This window comes from Falco cherrug, chromosome 4 (genome assembly GCF_023634085.1).
Source record: "Falco cherrug isolate bFalChe1 chromosome 4, bFalChe1.pri, whole genome shotgun sequence".
Classification (NCBI taxonomy): domain Eukaryota; kingdom Metazoa; phylum Chordata; class Aves; order Falconiformes; family Falconidae; genus Falco; species Falco cherrug.
Window position 1 is genome coordinate 70,585,450 of NC_073700.1, and position 25,618 is coordinate 70,611,067.

The 25,618-nt window shown below is 37.9% G+C and overlaps 1 protein-coding gene across 1 annotated transcript in view; it reads right to left on the minus strand.

Annotated features, from left to right (window-relative positions):
- Positions 1–25,618, minus strand: part of SPAG6 (sperm associated antigen 6) — a 45,209-nt gene that overhangs the window by 13,793 nt on the left and 5,798 nt on the right. The window contains exons 3-9 of the mRNA XM_055709889.1: positions 19,306–19,472; positions 15,736–15,919; positions 8,933–9,138; positions 7,879–8,052; positions 5,271–5,423; positions 2,748–2,939; positions 1,325–1,441 (exon numbers count right to left, since the gene is read on the minus strand). Of these exons, the coding sequence (XP_055565864.1) occupies positions 1,325–1,441; positions 2,748–2,939; positions 5,271–5,423; positions 7,879–8,052; positions 8,933–9,138; positions 15,736–15,919; positions 19,306–19,472 (1,193 nt within the window). The remainder of the gene's footprint in view (positions 1–1,324; positions 1,442–2,747; positions 2,940–5,270; positions 5,424–7,878; positions 8,053–8,932; positions 9,139–15,735; positions 15,920–19,305; positions 19,473–25,618) is intronic.

The window sequence follows — 25,618 nt, forward strand, 5'->3', positions numbered from 1 at the left end:
AGAATTGCACAGACCCTGAAAACAATAATGCTAAAATTACCCAGTCCAGCACCAAGAATGGATAGCATCCCACTCTGAAGCACAGCTCAGAAATAAGGCTTTTACTGTGCTATAAATAAGCCCACAGAAGTAATGCACCACAGCTCTAAGAACTGCAAATTCCCAAGCTATGGTACAGGAGAGAAAAAAAGCTTTTACTGCAGAGAACTTAATTTTAAATGTATACTTCAGAAGAGCAAATGCCAGACAAGTATAGTTTGTTTAATACAATGTAGGAGAAGAAGAAAAACAAAACAAAACATCAGCTGATATAAAGGGTACAAAACCACTTCAACAGCAAACAACATTCAAATCTATACACTGGGTAACCAACTACTGTGCACTCAGCTCATTAACAGCTCCAGTCAGCAGACAAACAAAAGGCACTGGATTCTGACCAAACCTCCGATCTTTGTACAGACTTAGCAAGAAGATAGGACAAACCTAAGTGTGGCAATGTAATCAGAAATCTGCACTACAAACACTAGTGCTTCCAGATCTGCAATGATCAGAACTGAATATCAAGAGTGTTTTACCTGGCTATTTCTAGAAAGAACACCTCACCAAGAGAGCCTGGTACCTCCTGCTGACATTATACTGCAGAGTATCGCACAAAAGATAGTCTATAGTTGAGCAGGATTCCAAACAGCTGGTAAACATTGCGGACACTGGAAATTTTCTGATTAGTTAGCAATTACTTAAATAATCTGGAATTTTTTTATCAAAGCGTATCACTTTTTATGTGCTGCACTCAAAATCAACAATGTAATAACAAACAGTTTCAAATTTTGAGAGGGATGAAAAAAGATCTAGGATTTTTACACTTACTTAATTGAGACTGAATATTATTAACAAGATAGAAGTGGTGAAGCCTTCATACTCTAGATTATTGTAAAATACCTGACTTAAGTCACTCCTGTACAGACAGCTTGTAGTTTATCAAAAACAGATGTGACTGGGATTTATGTGACACATTGGCTCAGTGAAAATATTTGCACATGAGTTAAAATTCCACTTCATCTCAAGAAGCAAGGAAGAAAAAAACACCTTGCTTATAAGCAACTGTTTTCCCAGCATTAGGATGAATTATGGCAGTTTCCAAATGAAACAAGTCTCTAGCTTTATCAGACAAAAGAACTGGTTGCTCCAAACCTACTTCTGCAGGGGATGCTTCAGGATCCTGAGAAAATAACTGAGACCTTTAGAAAGATTTCATCTTTGGAAAGATAGCTTCATTGCTAAATTGAAAACCATTAACATATTATCAAGCAGAGCCTCTTCTTACCTTACTAAACTGCCCAACAATATGTTTCATAATATTGGGAGGGGCATCATGCAGCAATGGTTCAAGTGCCGGAAGATAGGTGCATTTCTGAAGGATGTTCTTTAAGGCTTTTTTAGTCTATTGAAATGCAAAATAAAATTTCTCTAGTAAGACATCAATGAAAACAACAAGAAATCATGTTATATATCACTGAAGTCTAATCAAAAAGGCAAATTGATCAGAATTCTCAAAGAGCATTTTCTGAACAAAAAACTATGATATCTATCAGGTCACTTAATGAAGAATCAATTTTCTACTTAGATTTATTAAACCTCAAAACCTACAGTGCATCATATTCTTATTATGTTATCTATGGTCAAAGTAATGGCAATTTACCTTTGACTACAATAAAAGCAGGAGTAGAACCTTTAAGTAAATTGAAGTATTGTAATATAATAAGAAGGCTAAATCAAAACACATTTTAAAGGATTCTATTTTAGAAATGGCTTCCTAGAAGAGTCTGCCGATCTGGGACGTCAAAGTGCAGTACTGTCCAGGGGAAGAGAGAGTGAAACAGTTGTACATCAGTGCTTAGTTTCTGAAAACAGACTCAATGTTGACTGCTACGAGCAGTAAAGATCTTCTTGGGCAGGATTATAGCTACGGCTAATTCCACCTTGATATTTTGGTAACTACTGAAAATAATTATACAGAAGTTACTTTACAGATCTGGAATGTTATTCTTCAGTGGAACATACAGAAACATAGTACAACATGGGAGACCATATCCTGTCATATTGTACTCTTCAGCTGGCTGGCTTACTGTTGCTCAAAAATACACTTTTACCCAAACTGCAACTCTACTAGCTCCCACACAAGGAAGGCCCTAAACATGAACAGCTACATGTTTTCAAGAGCAGAGCTTTCAATATTTGTTATAGTTTTATTATAATAATAAAAGTGTAAGCAAATTTCCTACAAGGACTATATTTTGTACAAGGTCTTATACTTTAAAAAGAAGTAGATAATTAGAGATTAGTCACAAGAAATTATAGCATTTATGGGTGTATGCAACTGATCTAAACTGGGAAGAAAAGGGACCAGACTGCTGGTCTCTCACTGCACTCTCAGTTATGGTAGCAATCATTATTACTCTTCAAAAAGTTATCATTTAGGTGCTTTGCTTTCTCATTAACATAATCCTGGATTTATCCCATTTAATACAGCTTTAAAATGGCTGTATCATATGATTTGGTATATGCCATATGCACACCCATTAGGGCCAGCCAGTCCTAACAAATGATACACAGCCTTTGGACACCCTACACCCAGGAAATCCATGCCTCAATAAACATCAATAAAAGCACATACCATTTAGTAGGTTTTAAGCACTTATACCTGTTGATTACAATAAATATACTGTAGATACTACAAAAATACTTGCTTTCATTTGAAGGTCTTCTGAACTACGTGTGTCCACATACATAGCAAGCAGTGTAGGTAGCACGTTTGCTACTGCAACAGCACGTGCATGCGCAGGAGTATGTCTTCCAACCTGGCCCAAGGCCCAAGCAGCTGCTGCCTTAATATGATCTTCCTGTTCTTCTAGCAAGCAGGCACACAGTGGTGGTATTCCCTGTAGCATCAGTCAAAAGCACAACCTTAAAAAATCTACACCAGGGAAGGACAAGTTTAAACTGATACAAATTGGTAGAAAATATTTCTCTACACTCTTCTAAAATAAGCTATAAGAGAACGTATGCTAGTGGTGTCATTTTTACTTCATGACTATCAAGAATTTTTAATAAATCTTAATAAAGCTAGTTAAAGAAAGAGACAAACAGATTCAGTGTTCTGACTCAGAAGGCAGTTTGAGCTAACACACAGATTTAAGGGATAAAAGAAATACATGACAATCAGGCTGTACTAAGAATAAAGGCTTCAAGTTTTGTCAGAGTGAAAATAAAAGAATTTCAGTGTTTATGAATTATTAAAGCAGTTTAAGACCAGAAGGGCTCAATCATTGGGTCTTTTTTTTTTTTTTAATCCACAGCACTAAATTTCAATTCAGCAACCTCTTCTTGAGTCCAGTACTTCATGTTTGACTCATCCAATCACTTCCAGAAAGGGTTTCAACTGTTGATTTGAAGACATCAATAGATGGAGAATACCTCACTCACATCCAGCTGTTACTTAAGTTCTTCTGGTTCAGGGTCACAGTCTTTACCCTTTCTCCACAGGATTATGGAGCTACTCAGTAGCTGGTATTTTATGCCAGGATACTTCAATAGGAATCATTTCATGCTAATTTAGGTAAGGCAAGGCTACTAAACATCTAACCAGAATACCTTTTTCTCCATCCCATGGATAATTTTTTAGTCTTTTCTGCACACTCATAAGGTTTTTTTCAGGATCCTTTTCTAATTACAACAACAGAACTATATACACTAGTACTACAGATAGATTAACCTCTCTTTTCCAATTATGCTTTCACTCTTCAATACCACAAAAGGACTGAATTGTCTGTCTTTTTTGCCACTACACTGCAGCAGACCACCACAATGAAGTGTTTGTTCAGTATGACCCCAAAAATCATTTTACAGAATTCATCCTTTCCAGGATATGCTACTGTTACATCGTAAGATTGTAGATCTGTAACTGCATGTGGTTATCCAACAGTGCATTTCTTTCAAATGGTTCCAGTTTATCAAGCCCTGTCCTCAGCACTATGTACCACTCCAAAAGCTTAGTTTCCCCTAAAGCAAATTTTTTTTTAATGGGTTTTGGGTTTCTTTTGTGGATCATTCCTTAAAATATTTAATTTTCATAAGAGTTTGAACAGAATCCTATTAAAATCTCTCACTGCACTCTCAATCAGTTATGGTAGCAGCCATTATTACTCTTCAAAAAGTTATCATTTAGGTGCTTTCTCATGAACATAATCCTGGATTCATCCCATTTAATGTCAAGCCCTCAACAGCAAGAGCATGTTTGCTTTAGGCATCCCTGAAAGTGGAGAGAAATAGACACATCCCAGACAAGGGCCTCCAGAGAGGGCAAGGAAAAAGTGTCTATTGCTTTAGTTTTCAAATGCAGAAGAGCTTTTTTTTTGTAATCACTTCTACCTTCCTTGCATATTTATTGATGTTATGTTATAGCAACTTCCATTTTTTAACTTGCATTCCTACTAGAAGACATTTCTATTCCTCCATCTTTATTGTTTCTTTGTTTCCACTCACACAGTATATTTTAAATGACTGACACAGTGTGAAAATGGGCCAACAATGCTCACTGAAATTACTTCCTTCCTCCTGTCATTAGTTAGCATTATTCACATCAGAATATTATGTCAGGCACTAATTTCACCTATTGTGAATATTGCAAATTCTCTCCCTTCTATATCATTGCACATTAGAATTTATTTAAACCTGAAAACGTATAGCTTATCTCATTTGAAATGTCACTTGCACAACTGAATCAAACCACACAACTTTAGAAACTGAAGTCTTTTCAAGTCTGAAGATTTCTGTTGTGAGACTACTCTGGCAGTACTAGCAAAGTCATGCTAGTGCAATGAAGAACATGTCATTAAATATTCTTGTTTCAAAAAGGGTTTTGATGTAGCCACAAATATTCATTTTAAGAGGAAACAGACCACAGAAATTCACTGACTTATTTTCTGTACCCGTGCAATTGCAACACACAAAAATCATGTATTGTAATACAAACAGATGCTCACAAACTAATCCAGGACATTTTATTAAAGGTTCTACTTCATGAAGACACACTTTGATCAGGTTACCACAATTTCAGCTGTACAAAGCAGCAGTATTAGGAGAAAGTGTGTTTGTCAACAGCAAGTATGTAATTCTGTTACAAAATACATTCTCTGTATATGTTAACGTGTATCTCCTTCTCAGAATACCACTGAAGAATTCCAGAAACACAATATAAAGTAACAGCTAACCTTAGAGACAATCACTGCCATTGACAGGTTCTCCGAATGAGCTGCTACGTAACCAAGCATCATGATGCCAGGCAGTCTGACAGTCCCTCTGCAGCTGCCAATACAATCAATCACAGCAGCAACTCCACCTGCATTTACTATAAGCTGTGAAAGCTGAAAAGATAAACAGAAGAATTTAAATACTGTGAAGTATCAACAGGCATAAAGCACTACATTAGCAAAGTCTTTAATGTATTGCTCCTGATTTGCAAAGTAAAGCTGCAATAACAGTGATATACCATACAAACTGTTGGGCACCAAGTGCAGCATGAAGTTCTCAGGAAGGAAGCTGTTTTGCTACTGGTTTTGATTGAGTTTACTGCAAAGAGATTGGGACTCTGAATTCTTGATGCTGTATAGCATGGAATGATACATCCTCAACTCCATTAGTATACACCAAAGAAATGTGCAAGTGACAGCCCGGTACATGAATGCTCTTGAAGATGCACCTACTAAGCCAGATATTCTTTCATACTAGTGCCCACTCATTCCCAAGCCAACATCACATGCTCTGTGCAGGGACAGAGGGAAAGGCCCAGTCCTCCTCTCACCTGCATTCTAGAAAACCTCTGCAGCATGAAAGCCTTTGTGGATCCCCCCACTGAGGCATGAAGCCAGAGACAACTGTCACGGGTGTGCAAAACAACTTGGACTACACTATTCTGCCATGTTAGTGTACTCAGAGAGGTGTCCAGGGAACACACTTGATGGGCAATGGAGTTTGCCCCAGAATGCCAATACAGCCTTGCTTACAAATTATAATCAAGCTATGCAACACATTTCTCCCCAAAAGGTATCACTTCTCACATCACTTGAAGGACAGTAGTAGGGTATGTACGATAGCAACAGTGAATAGAAATTAAAATTATTTTATATTATGATTATTTTCTTCTATCTTTTTAGGTATATCCCACTTTTCCCAAAGATTCCACAGCAATAGAAAATATTTTTTTAATATTTATTAAATATTAAATAAATACTTTAAGAAATAACTTTCTTAAAAGTCAAAATTAAATGAACAATACTGAGGAATGTGGATTTCCAATGCAGCTGATTCCTATAAACATGAAATCCACCCTTGCCTTAGAGCCTTTAAGAGGGCATTGTTTTATTCATGAAACAGCTACATGAAATTTAAAGTTATAACTTAGGAAAAGCTGTTCACATGATTATGAACTGCAGCTAGTGATGACTAAGTCCTACATCTGGCCACAGCCACGTGCACTTAGACACACAGAGCTGCTGCATAGACTCCCCAGTGCTGTGACCCTCAGGCCCTGCTGCAAGTCCCCCAGATCCTGACCTTCACATGAATTTTACTGCATATGCAGATATGCAGATAGAGAGCCGAGATCCAAAAGCCACAACGCTCACATGACTGACACAACCAGCTCCTCTAGAAATATTATTTGTCAATCTGTCTCTGCTGCAACATGTGTTGCTTGAATAGAGTTGCTCAGAGATGGACACAGATCACCGTCACTCTGAAGGTGAATAGTTAAATATGGGTTGTGACTCGCAAGTCACCCATGCACTTCCTACAGCTCCTTTAGAGAGCTGCTAGAATGGCCAATTCCCCTTGCGTGGAGGATCCCGTGCTAGCAGCTCTTGTGACTTCACCTGCAGCCTTGAGAGTCTGGCCTCACGCTTCCAGCTCTAGTGCCCTGCTTTGATAATGATAATTTCTTCACTTTTTTTGAGAAAGTGAAGTTGCATTGTTCATGAGAGGCAGAGAGAAAGCAGGAAATGTGACAAGAGTGTAACCTTTAATCACCAGCAGCAGCTTAAAGACTAGTAGGCTGAAGAAACAGCACAGTATTAATGTTTAAACACTTCTCAGTTGTTAAGCTAGTATCATGATTTTGAAATGGCTGTGTTCCACAAATACACTGCTTGTATTTTATTCCAGTCATTTTTAGAGCCTTTTAATTACCTCTATGGTCCGACAGATTAACAAAAGTTATAATTCCTTGGTTTTCCTATTTCTTTTCTATTGACTTTGCCAAACATCCCCCACCTTTCTGTATCAATTACTGGCAAAAATGCTGCTAATGCTGAGACTGCAATTATAAACTTAATCTAATAAAAGAAACTACCATCAGTTTAATAATAAATAAAAGAATTTTTGACCTTCGTTGTCATTGGAAAAATAATTAAAATGTGATCCCAGCATCCCAGAAGATTTTTAAAAAAGACACACACTGTCTATTATTGTTACAGGATGATCTTGTAATTTATTAGCTGGTATCACGACTTCTGTGAGGCTTTTCTCATGATATTTTTAATATCTAGGACTGACAATACTGTCAGCCTAGAACTCCCTCTCTGTGCAGATATCTTATGGAATGAGGTAGGTAGGTATACATTGTATGATTCCTAGTTTCCTCACCCAATTCATATTCAATACACATCTCATAATATCAGCAACCATTTCCATATTTTTCCAATGAACATGCCAAACAGCTATTTGCCCTCCCTTTCGAAAAGCAAATGACAGAATAATCCTGTATTTTATTTAAAGTGTAAAATCTAATGATATGACCTTGTATTTGCATTTTCAAGGTTTTACCTCAGGCGTATGCTTTGCTATCTCTCTAATTAAAGTTGCACCATTTTTCTTGACATATTCATCTGAGTCCTTCAGGCATGTGAGCACAACTGGGAAAATTTCTGCTTCAACCACCAACTCTGCAAGATCCACTGAATGCTTTGCTATTTGGCTTAGAGCTGACAGCACCTGACGCTAGTAAATAAAAATTTGTTATAAAATCAATAGTATACAAACATCCCACAACACACACTCCTCCTGCACACAAAAAAATCTATTGCATCAAGGAAAACAAAGCACGATAGGGAAAACAATTACAGCTATTTTACAATTCACTGAGTCAATTCATGCAGGAATATAATGGCACAGAACATTCGCTGGTTCCTGAATAAAAGTTTCTCCTTTGTTTTATCCCATTCAAGCTTGCTACGTATTAAAAAAGAAAATATATATACACCTTTTAAAACTGTAATTTAAATTTAGTGAACTCTACAGAAAGTATCTTTATTTGCCTAAGTTTGGTCTGTCAGATCTTATATCAAAGAATTTTTATCTATTTGTTTGAAGTGGCATTTTTATGTTCTTTTCTGTTTCTGTTAGAGTAAGACAGAAAAATCATATTAAGAAACATTTTTTGTGTCCATTAAACTCTAGTGCTTAAACCTTTGACAACAGCTATTCACATCAGATAGTACGTACTAAAATACAATAATACATTTAATATTAACTGCTTTATAGTATAATCTTAAGTATGCAAACCCTTTTAATATAACTGAATTGCGCAAATTTTATCTATTAAAAATTTCTGTTGCATTCTTCATATACTATAAAATTCAAAAAAATTCATACTCTTCACTTTAAAGATTAGTTTAGCTGCTGCTCACAGAGCAGCAGTTTTTATCCGGTAGCTAAATCTGTGAATATGTTCAGAACTCTTTGTCACTAACTATGTAGTTATATTTTGTTTATGCCCAAAACAAGAGCTTCCTAAATAAATATGCACATCAGTGTCTTTGATGCAATATCAAGTAATGACTGGTATAATGGAGATTTTAAAAAAAAAATTTAAATGTACCTTCAGTTTAGCATCAGGGTTCAGGATCATCTGAGCTAAGTGAGCGATAGCTCCTGCATCCACTACTGTCTGTGCTAACTCTGGAGAATGCTTTGAAATATCACTGAGAGTTGAAGCAGCAATCCTTTTCAAAGCAATTTCTGGCTCCTGGATACAGAGCACTAAAAGGGGAACAGCGCCTGCATCCACCACAGCTTGTGACAGTTCTGTAGGTCCAAGGAAAGTAATTAAGTGAGTATGGGTGACTGACCCTTGTGCAAGCCATTTTTCACCCTGACAGATACAGCAAAGGAAAAAGGGGAGGGTGTAGTTCACTGTCTCGACATCTGCATTTCAAATCAGCCCTCCTGGTTTCATAAACCGTGTGGACCAATCCACAACTGAAAAGAATGCAGGTCAATAGATGGACCCCCATTTACATGCACACATTTGAGGTAGATTAGGCTGAAATGGTTTGTTATTCTGTTTTCTTTTTCTTTTTTTAAAGTAAGCAGATGTCAGCTGTTTAAACCCTGGCTATTCTACCCTGATCAATAGGAAAGCATTTTATGCATGGCTAACAACAACAAAGAAAGCCAAAGTACCAAAATTTTACCAACCACCTAATTAGAGAGCATTTTACCCTCTTTAAATGATAAGCAGATATTAGCATAGATCAAATGCCAAAAACAGAAATACAAAAAACATACATAAAAGACTTATCTCACATAAAAGATGGGAAAAATGGAAACTTGCTGATCAAAACTAGGCTTTGCTACCATATATGGGACAAGACAGAATTTATAGTTTAATCACATGAAAATGTTATCATACACAATTAGACAAATGAGAAATATCATCAGTGGGATATTGTGTGTCTGAGATTAGTACAATATCCTTAACTAACAGCACCTCAAATAAAAAAAAAATAAAAAAAAAAGAAAAAATCTGAGCATATGATTAGCTGACATTGACAAAAATTACACTGTTAGAAATTCATTAGCTCTCTCCATGTATGCAGCATTAATCACAGTCCTAAAACAAGAATTACTGGATATCAGAAGCAAAATTTATACTAAAACCAAGCTGTCCTATTTTAAAATACTGTTGAAGAAGTGGTAAAAATCAGGGGGGATTCAATAATCTATTAGGTTCTTAGTTCAGTTTTGCTACACCTTATTATGCATATCCATTATTATCTTTAACATTTATCTTGACTTACAGTACCATGGCAACATACGGCTGTTGTATTTCAAGACTCTAACTTAGCTTTTGATTTATAGTCCATCCATAAAGAGATTTTCATACTAAGAAAAATATAGCATACTTCATTAAATATACATAGACTAATATAGTTTTTCATGAAATCTCTAAGTCATGTCATTATTACGTTGTTAATATCCAATGTTCCTGACCAGATTTGTTTTCAATTAGCGAGTTATAGCCACACGCTCCAATACATGTGATAAGTCAAATATTTACACTGTGTATTATTTTATAATATTTTAAAGTACACTACCTCACAAAATTAATAAATAATGCAGTAATTTTTAAACTAATACAAAACCAACCCTTCAAGATTCACTTTTCAAATAACTATTTGACTGACATTTTAGAAAGTGCATCCTCCAAATACACACAAATCGTAAGATTTCAACAAAACCCAAATGCCAGATCTTCAGTTTTACAAATTTGAAATGAAATATACCTGAAACATATCTGAAAACAAACCTGAAAACTAGCTATTCAATGTAAGTGGTATAAGCTACATTCAGCTTTTAATGGAAAAAACATACCTTGTTTCTTCAAATAATATTTTGATGCAATACACTGGCCAACAGTCCAGACTAATCCATCTGACTGTGCTTCAGTAGCAGCTTCAGAGCAAACAACTCAATTCCCTACAGTCTGCTAGGAGATCCTAGTATCGGGAAAATCACGTCAAGTGGGACAGGATACTACTAGAAGAATAGGTTTCTTTGATGCCTTATGAGCTGAAATCATGAAGTTTGAGTAGGGAGATAAAAAGCAACACCTTAAGGTCACAGCTATGCCCAGGCATGCAGAAGTAACCATGTAGAGCAAACTAAACTTGATCCAATTTAGATCAGCTCTTGTTGTTAGAAGTCTGATATCATTTAAATACTGATGGTTACTGTTGGTCATGGTTAATTAAATGGTTGTTCTTCCAGTGGTGTTTATAAGGTTCACGGCTAATAACTTACCACATAGAGGGCTGTACCATGTATAAAAGACAGACAAGCAGTAAAAAGACTGTCACAAAAACAGGAAAGCTGAGGCAGGGACAAAAGAAAATATAGATCTATTCATCAAACTCCCCTGCAAACTCAGCCCAAAACTACAGTTATAAGTATTAATGATTCTATGATATTTCTTTTTCTCATAAAGAGGCTCAAATAACTTTCCCACTCAGCAGAAAATCTTTAATTCAGACTATACACCAAAGGATTCATGAAACTTTGCTATCCAATTACAAAACACAGACAGGGTGGGGAAAAAAATGAAGGCTGAGAAAGAGTTAAAGGAAAAAATGCAGTTGTCAAGAAGAAATTTTAAAAACAACTATTAGGTCAAAGAAATTAAAAGATTTGGAACAAATTACAAAAAGACTTTTCTGAACACTATGCCAAGACTGCATTATATGGGCAAAGACAAGACCAATAGCTGAAGAGGAGAAAGGAAGCAGAGAAAAACTAATTTATGAACGTCATTTAATTCCACAGAAAGTTATGAAAAGCCTGGGCTTGGAACTTCAGTTTAGGATGCAACTCAGTAAACCTGTCCAACTACATAATGATAGCGTAGGACTTCTCCCTGCATGAATGAAGGCAGGGAATGCTGTTCTACATATGCTCAGAGACAAGAGAACCAAGATTCAAAACTCACCATAAATTAGTCGCTTTAGGAAGATTTTAGCAAATGGAGATACTGCAGACAAGACAGACTGACATGGAGGTAGAAGACATACTGATAATGAAAGACTTCAGAGATTAGGATGTCACCAGTTCAACTAGAAGTTGTACTAGAATTGTACAGATTTGTCTCAATACAGAAGTACTCATCACAGACCAAGAAATTCATCCAAAGCAAGTTGAGGGCTAGTCATGAGTTTATGTGATCAGGAAGAGTGGCAAGTGAATGAAGAGGAGTTAGGATCCTGACTACATGCCCACTGAAATCAATGGGAAGTCTTACAGGATTGGTCTAAACTGGTTTACGGTGTTACCGAAAAAAAAAATCCACACTAACATTAGCATGTTGGCAATAATAGCATGAATAATAAAAAAAAAAAGATTAGGGAGAAAAGATGAAGTTGAGAAAATGAATGTGCAGGTAGTTCTCAGAAAAAGAAAATCAGCTCTGAACAAATGCCATATTCACATAACAGAGCAGCAGCAAAACTTTCTTTGCCTGGAAGCAAATGCAAGTTTCAGTCCAGACCAGGGTTCTCAAACAGACTCTGCTGTGGTAGCAGGTGTATCCACAGTAAATAACAGGTTTTGACCAAAACAGCCACCAATACTGTATTTTTCTGAGGACTGTGTCATCTTGTAATGCCCGCATAGGAAGACTAATCCCCACAAGTAGTCCAAAGGCTGCACTTCATAATCACAGGTTTATGCAGACCACTACAACCACAGTGCTAAAGATTCCACTAGAACCAGTGGGAAAACCTTTCAGCAGGAGAAGGATGCAAGTCATTAGTTATGGGGCAAGCTTAGATCCTGGAATAAGGCAGTTACTGCTAGACTTGAATCACCGGAGCGCTGAGCAACCTGGCCTAATCTTGTAGCTAACCCTGTTCTGAGCAGGAAGCTGGACTAGAGACCTCCTGAGTCTCTTCCAAGCTGTGCTATCCTATGATCCTAAGAGTACCACTGTATGACAGAAAATGAGCACACCACCACTCTCAGCAATACACTTGAGTATAAACAGTACTGGGGGGGGGGGGGGGGGAGGGGGTGTCCTACCAATTTACAATATGCTGAAGCAGGTAAGAGATGATTAATAAATTACTCCTTTTACAGACACAAAGCAACTGGAAAGCTATGTTATTTACATACCTCAAACACAAGAATTTTGCATTTTAAAAGTAACTGAATATGGTATTAGTAAAAATTTACAAAATACTTCTCATGGACTGGATGGTATTTTCATGGTATTTGAAACACTTTACACTTTTTTTCAAACACAAATAGAAATAATGAATGGCAAAATCACAGCACACTGATCTGTACACTTTGGAGTAAGAACAGCATCTGAAATTCAGCTCAAAGGAATCTGCCAGACAAAGCAGAACTGCAAGAGCTGTTCCTAGATTTTGGAATCTGACCTGGCAAGATTTCTAGTGTCTTGAAATCTCATGAGACATCTGTCTTGACCTAAAATCTCACAGGCCTTCTGGAGACATCTGTTCACAGAAGAACTGCATTTTAAGAGATTGTTATATGAAGACAGTAGGGAACTTGCTAACCAGAGAATGTTTTCATCAGGGGAAAAAAAAAAAAAAAAAAGAAGCCTTGATTTCTCAAAATTGAAGTCTTTTCATGGGAACATACACCACAGTTCCTAGAGAGCAGCTTTACCAGGTCATGGATGGAATTTCTGATTAAAAGCAGAGAGATCCTCCCATTGCACAGTTATTGCCGAACGCTGGGAGCCTTTGCTTGCATTCAGGGAAACAGAGGTTCACATCCTGCCTGAGACAAATCAGGACTTTAATCTGTCTCCCACATACATCCCAGACATATGTGCTAACTATTGAACTTTTCTTGCTGGGGCAAATAAGCCTCCCTACCCCTCAGACTTCTCATAAGAGGAAAAAAAATGAAATCTTGTCTTAATGTTGTCCCAGTTTGGAACTGAAACAGTTTTTGAAACTGAAAAACCTTTTGTGGGTGGGAAAAACATTTCACACCCAACTCTATTTTTAGAGTTTAAGCTGCAATATGTGTCCACAGACAGTCAATGAAAGAGACCCATAACTGCTAAATGTTGCCAACACAAGCATTGTGAGTTTAATCCAGAGTTTCTTGAACAGTAACACCAGATGTTGATAAGAACAGGTCCATCTATCTTTGTATCCCATCTCAACAATATCCTGTTGCAAAGGCATGCTTGTAGGAGTGTAAGAAACATACCATCACAAAGCGATCTTTCTTCAGTGTAACTCCTCTACTTTCAGTAATCATTGTAGAGACTTCCTGTGACTGTGTTGCACAGGAAGGTGAATCTCCAAAATTGGCTGTAGCTAGGCAGAAACAATTTCTTTCAGGGTTTTTGTTTTGTTTTGTTTTGTTTTTAACTGACTACATCTAGTGACCTGTCTATGTCCTGATGCTTGCAGCTTGGTAGCACTCGTGATTTCAACCTTATTTCTGAAAATGCTGTTATTGCTGGCATAAATTGACAGATATGTACCCATTCACTGTCAGTGAATAATTCATTCATAACCATGGAATAAAAATTTGTACAAGGAGTTTGTTGTTTTCAACACCCTCACATCACCTCCATCTTTGCAGACAATGCCATCACAGAGTGAACTGGATCACCCTAAAAATCAACCAGCATCCATGCAGTGAATAGCATGAATGGCAATTGAAGTGAGTCAATATTGATTTACTAACATAACAAAACCACAGAAATGTTTATGTTAGGAGTAACACAGACAGATACACTACACACATTTATACAAACACTTTCAAATGACACTTAAATATCTTTCAGATGGAAGCAACAATTATTTTCCACTAAGAGTGGAATTCAGACCCCATGACCAAACAATAAAAGATCTTTACTACAGAGGTGCCCCAAGAATGAATTTGTTCCCCAGAAAGAGCTGTCTGTTAGGAAAGGGCTGACAACTTTGGAGTCTGTCCCATTAAGTCAACCCCCTCTAAGTTTGAAGGGGAAATCCCCCATGCCTTCCACAGTCCAACACTCCATAACAATTAAAAAAAAAGGAAAGAAAATAACAGCTTTCAAATTCGGTCTACGTACATTTTAGAGCCAAAACCAAACATAAATGCATGAGTTAATGCTATGATCCTAGAATAAGTTTAACTTTAAACAACATGAACACAAGCCATTTCTCCCACCCTTTCCAGACAGCCGTTTCTTCCCTCAGTTCTTTTGATTCATTGCTCTAAACTTTTACTTGAATTCTTTTTCCAGCTATTTATATAGTTATCAACCACATGGATCAGCTTTTAAATAGGAACATGACACTGCCAGTGAGTTATACAACTGCTTGTGAGACAGCAGCGAACTGCTCGATATCGGATTCCTAGATCTATTCCTGACTCAGAGTATGGTCTACTGGCTAATGATAATATAGTCAGTGCAATGAATTTGGCACATTTATTTTGCAGGCAATGCTGTAAGCTGAATGAAACTTGGTTCTGCCTAGGCTTCTCCATTTTACTATGTATATAAAATAAGAACTAATGTCAAGCAAAAGAAACTTTGCTCCACAGGAACAGTTACACAATACATCAAGATTCTGAAATTTCTTCATGAAGGAGAATAAAGCAGAGTATCATTTCCTGGCCACAGGCCCAATGCATCTCCTCTTAGAGCAACTCTCATAACAACGCTGCTGGTGTCAGATATGCCCGTTTCCCACAAAAGGTACAGCACTGTTGAATTGGTATAGTTAGAGTAGGTTCTTATTCCAATTTAAAATTTCATGACAGTAGAGAAGAAAAAGAATCTTGCTATATTTATGAACACTACAATAATGCAATTTACTATAACGCTTACATAGCATTAAGCTAAAAGATAACACATGTGAAACCTGTTACCTGAATTGTGTCGGGCAACATACTCAAGCGCCCAAGATGCAGCTTCTTTGACTCCAGGGTCAAAATCTTCCAAGCAAATCACAAGCATTTCCAGTGCTCCACACTGAACTATTGCCTGAGCTAGCTGTGGAGAATGTTTAGCAACTGCTCTTAGTACAAATGCAGCTGCTTTCTTGTAGAAACGCTATACAAATCAGAAAGAAGAAAAAAAAAAAGCTTTCACTAACATTAAGTAGTTTGAAGCATAATACAATACAGACATGCATAAATTAGACTTCTTTAGTAGCAGCAATGTCTCATACAGCTCCAAATGAGGACCACCAGACATCACACAATGAACCTACAGTCCTTCTTTAAGACAGCTCACGATCTAAAACCTGCAGTAAGTGCATAAACAAACAGAAAAAATGAGAGGACTAAGAGGATATGGGTAAAAGATGATAGTCTAGATATGTCTGTCTGTCTAAGTGAGCAGTGAACAAGAAGAGCTGCAAAAACAATAGCTCTTAACATATTTAACCAGATTACACAGGTTGTGCAGGGCAAGCTCCTAAAGTAGTTCTATGCATTGTGACACTTGCAAGGTTTCACAATTTCTAATGTATATACCCTCACAACATCGCTATGAGAAAACATTTACATTTACAAACAGGAAACTGAGACATAAAGAATTAGATCCAACAAAAGCGTTTAGGAATTGAATCCTGAAATGCCTAAATACTGCCTAAGCCCACAACTAAGATCCTGAAAACACATCCTACCAAACACCCAACACTGGATGACCCTCCGTTTCAACCAGGCAGACTGCGATTTTACTCCTCCAAGTGTCCAGAAACAGCTCACTTGCAACAGGACTAAGCACCTCAGCACCTCTATCATAAGTTCAAGCAAAATCCAAGGACAGTTAGTCCTGCCCCCAGAAGTCACATTTCAGTCTCCTCCTGCAATTTCGTAACTATCATTGCGATGTCCAAGCTTAAGATTAAATTTCTTCCCCTGCCTTACAGTTTCAAAATCCAGAGCCCACTTAAAGTACTCCAGCCAGAGACAACCACATTGTGAGAAAGTTCCTCTCCCTTGTGATGCCACTGTGCAGCAATGAGTGCAAGATTCACTGGGACACAATTGACCTACTGCTATGTCCACGTGCCCAGAGTATGCTCTCCAGCCTGGTAGATCATCCTGACAGATCATCCCTATGGACAAGCTCTAGAGGGCTCTCTCTCCATGTCCAGTTGGCTTTAATCTCTTTCCAAGATTTGACTCTCCCCTGCTCTGCACAGGCAGCCTGAGCACTTTACAGTGCTAGATTCCTACTGCCAAGGTACCCAAAACTTAAACAATGCAAAGCCCACATCCCTTTTGGATCAAGTCCAGAGAAACAAAGAACCACATGAGTACTTTTGTACATCCTGTAAGGTGCCCAAACACCTCCAAATGTCTGATCTAAAGCACTAAGGCACAGCAAGAGAAGAGTATCTGCAGTGGCTCCATCAGAAGCAAAATGGACCCAGGCCTACGCCCTGACCCTGAAGGAAAGTGACACAACATGCCACATCCATCCACCTAAACTCCTCGGCCCTCAAAGCCCAATGGCCTCATCCATAATACTGGAAACTGTCCCTGCCTTGTGCTATCCCCTAAACCACATCCAGGGATTACCAAACAGTTTGATGGCTGGCATTGGCTAAAACCATATTAGGGAGCACGTTAACAATTAAAGAGCACTGTCATCTTCCAGCGCTCAAACACATGCCCTGGTCCTCCTTAGCTTACCGGTACTCATCTAATTCCTTAATGCCAAAAAAAACCCAGTTTCCTAAGTTAAGGCCTACAAGCAGGTACATTAAACACAATTTACAAGCAAAGCATTAAACATCATTTAGAGGAAACAGAAATTATGGGAAACAGTACAGACAAATGGTCAAATCCCTAGCTAATGTAAGTTATCGTAAGTTTTGCTGAACTCAATGGAGCTACAGTTGTTTACACCAGTCTGTCTGTGCAAATACAGGTATGTTATTTCCGTTACATAACTATGCTCCCAGCAAAGAAAAAACCACTTCTTTGTTTTTATTATTCAAAACACATTTATTTACAAACTGTATTCATGGGCACAGTCAGAACACACTGTAAAACTGTATTTTGTTCAGTTTAATTGACAAAACATTGATTTGGGATATGACCCTGTAACAGTTCTCCATAAATCAGCAGAATCAGTATTTGCTCTGTGCTCAAAGAATCTGATCCTTATAGATGTTGATACACAAAGAGCGAGTGGAATGGAAACTTTTTTTTGCCTATGGGAAGCAACAAACTGCATGCGTTGCTAAACTCTGCATGAACTGGATAATGAGCTTCCTTCACTTGCCCTCAGTCACCAAGGCATAGTAGGCTTTCCATGACCTCACACTAATCTTGCTGCTGCCCCAAGTGATTCTGAATTACAGCCATCTCTATGTAAGGACAGCACAGGCAGTAACATGGAAGACATAAATCAAGGTACTCGAGCTAATTTAGTGAGGGCTTTGAGTTGTAGCAGGGGGGTAGTTTCCAACCCAAAATAGAGGATAAAGAGTTTTGTTCCCCTTCTTCCCTTAAAAATAGAAATAACCAAAATGGTTATAAACTCTTCTAACTAAAACCTTAACTTTCTTTCCATGATAGACTAGTATCAACATCAAGGTTTTTCTTTAGCTTTTGGGGTTTTTTTAAGATTAATTGTATAGGCAATGACTTATATCCACCAAAAAATATGCAATGACTATTTTTGTTTTCCTCAAATGACTGAAAATGAAGATATATAGTTTTCCAAATTGATTTCCATTGAAATCCTACTTTTCCTAATTCTAATAAATCAAAACTGCAACCTAAGTATAGCTGTGATATCAGTGCACATAAGTCTCAGCTGACTCTTTCCAGTTATTAGGAACCTTATTTCAAAGTATTTCTGTTAATCTAGGTTAGAATCACTTGCAAAATCAAAGCTAGAATATATGCAAAACCTGAAGAAAAATGGCAAGGGAGAAAAAGAGACCACCAGATTTATTTGCATTGCAATTGTGACTACACTTGTTTGGTTTTTACAAATATGAAAACCTTTCAGCATAATTTCCTGTGTCAGTAGGTTGATATTTCTCATGCTACAGACTTCCAGAAGACTACGTTTGGATATATTAAATATTTAATTATAGAAGTTCAGGTTTTTATATGTATTTTACAAGTGTTTGGTATTACCGACAACTCCTAGTCAATTACCGCTACAGCTTTCAAATCGTCTCATTTTTAAAGAGGGACCTTTTGAAAACACAACAGTGCCATGAATATAGTTCTTATAGTGCACTAAAAGGTAAGATGACTTCAAATAAGCTTGACTTCAAAATATCAAACTTAGGCACACAGTACACACTGATCTCTCAGGGGTTCAAACATACGTGCATGTTGCCTCTGACTTCAGTACATTTATTGCTATATTAGAATAACAGCAGATAGCTAATACAGAAATATTTCCCTCTCCCTGTGCAATAGTTTAAAGGAAAAATATTACTTAAGAAAACAATGATGCCTTACATTCTGCTCAGACAATGAACACACGAGCTGTGGAAGAATGTCTCCCTTCACGACTGCCTCTGCCAGGTCATCGTTATAATTGGCAAGTCTCCCAAGAGCCAAAGCAGCAGTCTGTTGAACAGTTGGGACAACATCCAGCAAGAGAGGTCTCAGCAAAGATATTACACCTGAGTTATACCAGGAAGAGAAAAGCCCATTTAGTAAGCAGAATTTTTTCTAAACTTTTGCCTTTATTCATAAAAACCCTCTTCCAGGTAATAAGAACTTGTAGGAAATCCAGGTGTTCCGCTGAAATTAAGCTGGCACTTGGATAGCAGTGATGACACATAGCAAAGTTTCTGCCCATTTTTCATAGGTACAGAACACTTCTGAAATTTAAAAAAAAGTCACATGTAGAAATAAGCTATATGCAAACATATTAAAGTATACACGAGAAAATAAGGTATATTCAAACATATATAAAATGCATGTGTTAAAGTATGCACAGGAAACTACTCCATCTGGAGGTCCCAGTGAGCTGACATTGGCACATCACTCATTCAGCATGCCAGCAGAACCTCTACATTGAATTACACAGAAGTACATTTCATCTGTTATATGCAATGATTGATTTGGGGACCAATATCCATAATATATTACAGTCCAGACAGAAAAGTTGTAGATTTTCTTATCATGTTATTATTTATGTATCTTCACTGATGAGTCCACCGTGTATCAGTTAAACATGAAAGAATATTAACCATCCTCTAAGGTGGTCTTACAATACATGACATTATAAGTGAAGTAAGCAGCTGTGACATGAACCATTAGAAGTTATGGCCTAAGAAAGTCCTTAAATGGATAAACATCTGGCTAAAAACAGGAAGTGGGAGGAGTAAACTTTCCATTCTTGCAATACAAGGAAGGAGGTCACAGTGCAGTTCTGCAGTGCCATTCAGTAATCATCCATGATCTGAAACAGCATGAACAGTGAGGCAACTCAAAGTTAGCCAAGGTAGTACCTGTGAGGGAAACTATAAGAAACTAGAGGCTGAATGACTGTGTAACAAAACAACAAATGAAATGGAGCATATACAGGGAAACCAATCCCAACCTCACATATACAGTGATGGACCCCAAACAGGTCACTACCACCCAGGAGAAATATCTCTCTGTTAGAGCTGACAGTTGTGTGGAAATACCAGCTCACTGCTCAGCAGCAGAGAAGAAACTCTACCTACAGAGGTATACAGAGCACTCAGGTTTATTTGGAAAGGAACAGAGCACAAAGCAGAGACCATCATTATGCTATTGTATAAATCCATCCCACATTTAATACCCTCCCCTAGAGCAGAACTGAAAAAGGTTCAGTGAAAGGCAACAAGGATGATCAAAGATGACCAATCTGTAGGAAGAGCTTCAACATACAGAGAACTTCTATTTAATAAGACTGTCCAATAGGGATAGGAGATCCACATGGTTACATAGAAAAAATACTATTTGTAAGGTCTGAGAAGGAAAAATTACTTGTCTTGTGATTCTTCAAAAGTGCTGTCCCCTGTACCAGCCAGCTGCATGAATTAATACTTCTGAGCTTTATACCTCAGCCAGAAAGCAATGCCCTCTGAAGATGCCGATGTGCTACAACTGAACACCAAACACTCAGAGCTACAGTCAGAAATCTCCTTATCAGCTGTCTCAGTTCTTTCCACTACTTTTTTTTTTTTACTAACGAAGATAAAGATTTAGCTGGGTGAATGTGGAAGAAAGCAAGACCTCCTTCTCAAGGGCTTGTGTGGTTGTAAGCACTAAACGAATGTCTTTTGGTGCAACAGTCCCACAACAGTGGGATCACTGCCTAATGGCAGATGACACTCAGGTGTTGAACTAGCACACCACGACAACAAAAAGCTGAGGGCCTTAAAGCAAGGAACAGTCCACAGGGATGGAGCCAAGTTACACCCATAGCGTACTTCTGTATAGAAGGGCACTCTGAAAAGAAAAAAAAATTTGAACAGCAGTGTAATTCTCACAGAGAACATTTATTTTAAATTAAAACCAAATTGCTCCCAGCAAGAAGAAAATAGCCTAATAACCTACACATGGGTCTGAAGGGGGGGGGGGGGCAGGCAGGATGTAAAACTAACCATGGAGGCCATGCTGACCACTAATGAATTTGTTCTGAGACTGTCAATACTCCAGACAGAAGCTGTACTGTCATAAGAGGTACGGCCTCCCAGGATGTTCACAAGTCAAAACAAAACAGGTCTCAGGGGGGGCACACAGTAAAGGGAGAAAAGTGAAATGAAACTGTGATGTCTAACAGCAGTACAGAAGCACGAAAAATGGCTCTGTAATATGCATTAACTGAACACGCACATATAGAACCTATGGAAATAGGTCTGTAGTAAAGCTGGGGCCTGCTCACACTTCTGTCAAAGCCAGTGGGAGCTGAAGGAGGCCTCCTGTGTACAAACAGATAAAAGCTAGATTCTCCAGTACTGTAAGATCAACGCAAATTCATTTAGCACTTGGCAGAAATCACTACCTTCAGAATGTGGTCATCATATTGACATCATATCACAAACTCTCCCAAATAGCAGGTATGGTCTCACTAGCAAGTTATGCTTCGTATCAAAGTGCACTAAGTACTTTATATGACAAATTAAAAATAAACTAACATGTGAGTTGGAGCCAACCCCATATGTCATGTACAGTGACCTATCTTCTAGTAAGTCACCTGCACCCTCTACGGTGCATTTTCTCATCCTTCCCTCTAACATCAGTTGCATGGTCAAAAGCTGCTGAAATTCCTAAGGGGTCCTTCAAACTATTCTGACTACTTACACTGAAGGTATTTTAGCAAAGCAGGAACAGTTACAGTAACATGCTTGTATTTAGCGTACAGATATTACACTGGAGCCCCGAACTTGAGATAATATGAAAACAAGATTATTTTATAAAGGGTAGAGTTAGTTTTATTAGTTTTACTGATATTAAAGAGACTGTTAGAAGTGGTTGAGGAAGAGGAAAAGGAACACTTCAGTGTGCAGTGTCCTGACCCTAGAAAAGCCAAGAGCCTGATGGGTGGGACATTCAACCACGATGTCCCAGACAGTTCAGTTCTGGTGATGGTTTCCAAATCTAATGAAATTTACATCAACTACAATCACTTTACCCAGGAGGAACCCACAAGTTAGATCCAAACCACAGGACGTGTTTCTGGCCTGCATGACATACCTAGACACCGCAAAACATAAAAACACATTTAAGGAAGTTTACCTATACCTATGTTTTGAGTTGTCCCAAATACAAGATTTATAGCATTTGTATTTTCAAGATTAGCTGATACAGATTTCACTTTTAGAATAGGCTAAAAAGCCTTGAGCCTGAAAATGCTTCCAAGCAGCATGCCTCCCTATGGCCAATACCATTAATTTCATGGTAGTATAAACCATGTAAAGTGTGGTGATGATATTTAAGTGTCAGCACAAAATATTCTACTGCAAATTATTTTAGCTGATGAAACTGAAGGCAAGGAAAGAGATGAAAAGTGAAATGGGAGTTACTGTTTGAAGAAAGGACACAAGATGCTACAACAGGGTTGAAAAAAAAAACCAACAGTGAATGAATGGAAAAGGTTTAGAAATAATAGAAACTGTGCTGATCCTCAAGGAGACTATATTTTCCCCGAAGTGATGTCCGAGTGTGAGAAAAGAAGTGAACAAATAATTATCATGACAAGAGCTTTGAAGGAACAAGAAAAAGAAAAATCAATTCTTGTTGCTGTACAAGCCTTATATTGACATCAAATTAACTGAGAATTTAGAGAAGTGTATAGGCTTAGATTATGTCTGTGCATTGAACAATTAAAATCTTGTACCTCTACTTCCCACCTTCTCTAAAACCATTTTCTTTCCCTGCATCAAGATGTTATCCATCATCTCTAACTAATCTGCAAGACCAACTGCTTGAGGAGTTTTCACCATTGCCATGATTTTTACATCTCCAGCAAACCAAGTATTTCTTTCTTTACAGCACTTAAAAAAAATAAACAATTAATTCCGAGAGTGACGGTTACATAGAGATTATATGGTCTCCACTAAAACACCTATAGGAAAACCAAGACGTCCACCTTTCCTTCTGTAACTTTTGACAACAGTGCTGGAAATGAGATGCCTGATACAGAAGGAGGCTTTCCTCTCCTGGGCCCAGCCCAGCTTTCTTCTAGAGACAGCTGTATTTGGCAGGCTCCTCTATTTGATCTCTTCCTTCCTTGCTTTTGACTATCCTGTCTACAGCAAAGTCTACCTCTCTTCTCCAAAGAGGTCCAAGCCAGGATTCCTATCAGCATTTTTAACTAAATTTAAATGTATTTAACATTATCTTACAGCAAGAAAATAGGTAAGAACCTTTCAACAACTTCCTTTTACCTCTACTATTCACTCATGTGAACAGGGACATACAGAGCCAGGAGTAGCAGTGGCTTGCCCCTGAAAACTTTAGGAGAACCCTTTGGTCTTCTTCTAAATAAGTCTGTTGTGACAGAAGTAGGAAATTCATTAGCTCTAATTCAAAGGCAGCAACACAGAAAGTAAACTACAAAATAAGGCATTTAGACCATTGGACTAGATTTGTTTTGGAAGAGTTCCCACCAGCAACTCAGAGTAACAAAGAATTACTGCCAAATAATCTCTCTTGCATCATGGAACCTTGACTAAACTTGGGCAAGAAACGATTCCCCTTTCTATCCTCAGTTTCCCACTCAGATTTGTTTCAAAGAATAACACACTTTAGAAGCTGAATCACCCTTAACACACTCTTCTCAAGTGGAGCTGTTGTGCACAGGCCTGATGTACTTTCTTTTAGGAAGAAAGTGCTGACTGCTGCCTATCTGGGGGAAAAAAAACCAAAACAAAACAAAAAAAAACAACAACAAAAAAACCCAACAACAAAACCACTCAGGGCAGCAGCAGGTTCCAAGTTTTTTCATTCCAAGTTTTTGTAGCCAAACAAACGGTCACTATTCTGGAGACAGCAATCTTCATTTGGTCATTTTAGTTTTCTCCCAGAAATCACCTGGAACACAGGGTCCTCTACCCTCCTCCCACCCCTGCAAAACCCTTGTCAAACCTAACTAGTCAAGCCAGAGAAACACCACTGTACGTTTGAAATTCTCTCCATTTCTGCACCTGAAGATAACCACTCATATCCTATTCTCCTTCCTTAAAAATAAAATTTATTTCCTTTTTAAAACGTAAATATGGAAAAAAAGTCATTCTACGCTAATGCTGTCTCTGAACACACCCTTATCTTGAAAATGTCCTTCTAATTTATGCTTTGCATCAAATATAATGTTGTCTTCTCATTTTTGTATGCTACCTGTTAGGCTAAGAACATTCACTGAGCTAACATTAGCACTCAAACATTCATCATATTACCTTGACTTTTCAGTACTCCTGATGTCAAATTCAGCTGATTTAAGAAGGAAACGTAACAAATTTATTTCTGTCTCACCACAACTACTTATCTTCAACTACCCTTTCCTAGAAGCAGCAAAGCAGCGAGTTTCAAGTAGGAGACAAATTTCCCAGAAGAATAGTGACAGAGAACTTTCACACTCGCTTGTCTTAACACTGCCTCTTCCAGAGACAATGTGGTACTCACTCCAAGAAAGGACTCCTCACTGCAATGGTTCCATGTATAACACAACTACAATCCTTTAAATATCAGAGGGAACCCAAATACAGTTTGGTAACAGAGACTCTGGGTAATCAAATAATTTGTACAGCAATGGTGTATGACATAATGCAGATTCAGTTTGACAGTGAGACTGGAGATTTCTGAAGGATCAAGGAGCTAAGTTTCTCCTGAAAAGCTGATCTGGCTGATCATTTCCCAGACCCTGTTTCTGCATTAATGGAACAGAACTAATCCTGATCCAAGAGGGCTGAGTTTCTGAAAATGCCCATCACAAGGCTAGTTAGTGACCGCCACACAATCCTTTACAGACACACCAAAACCAAGGCAGCCACAAAAGGCTGCTTCTTTTTAATGGCCACTTGTTCAGATGAGACTGAAATTCCTAACCAATTCTGGCTTTGAAATTTTACTTGCAAATCTCCTCCAAACAGGCCAGGAGGAATCCTGGAGCAGTTGAGCTTTTAGCTAACATGAGCTACAAAAAAAAAGAAGCCAGCGCTCCAGTTCCAGCTGCATTTACTTTCTCCTTCTCTGCCATCTCTCTGGTACTTTTCTTAATACATAGCCTCCTCCTTCCCTTCATCAGGCACCATCACCACCATCATCAAGCCTTGGGGAAAGCCACTCTCTT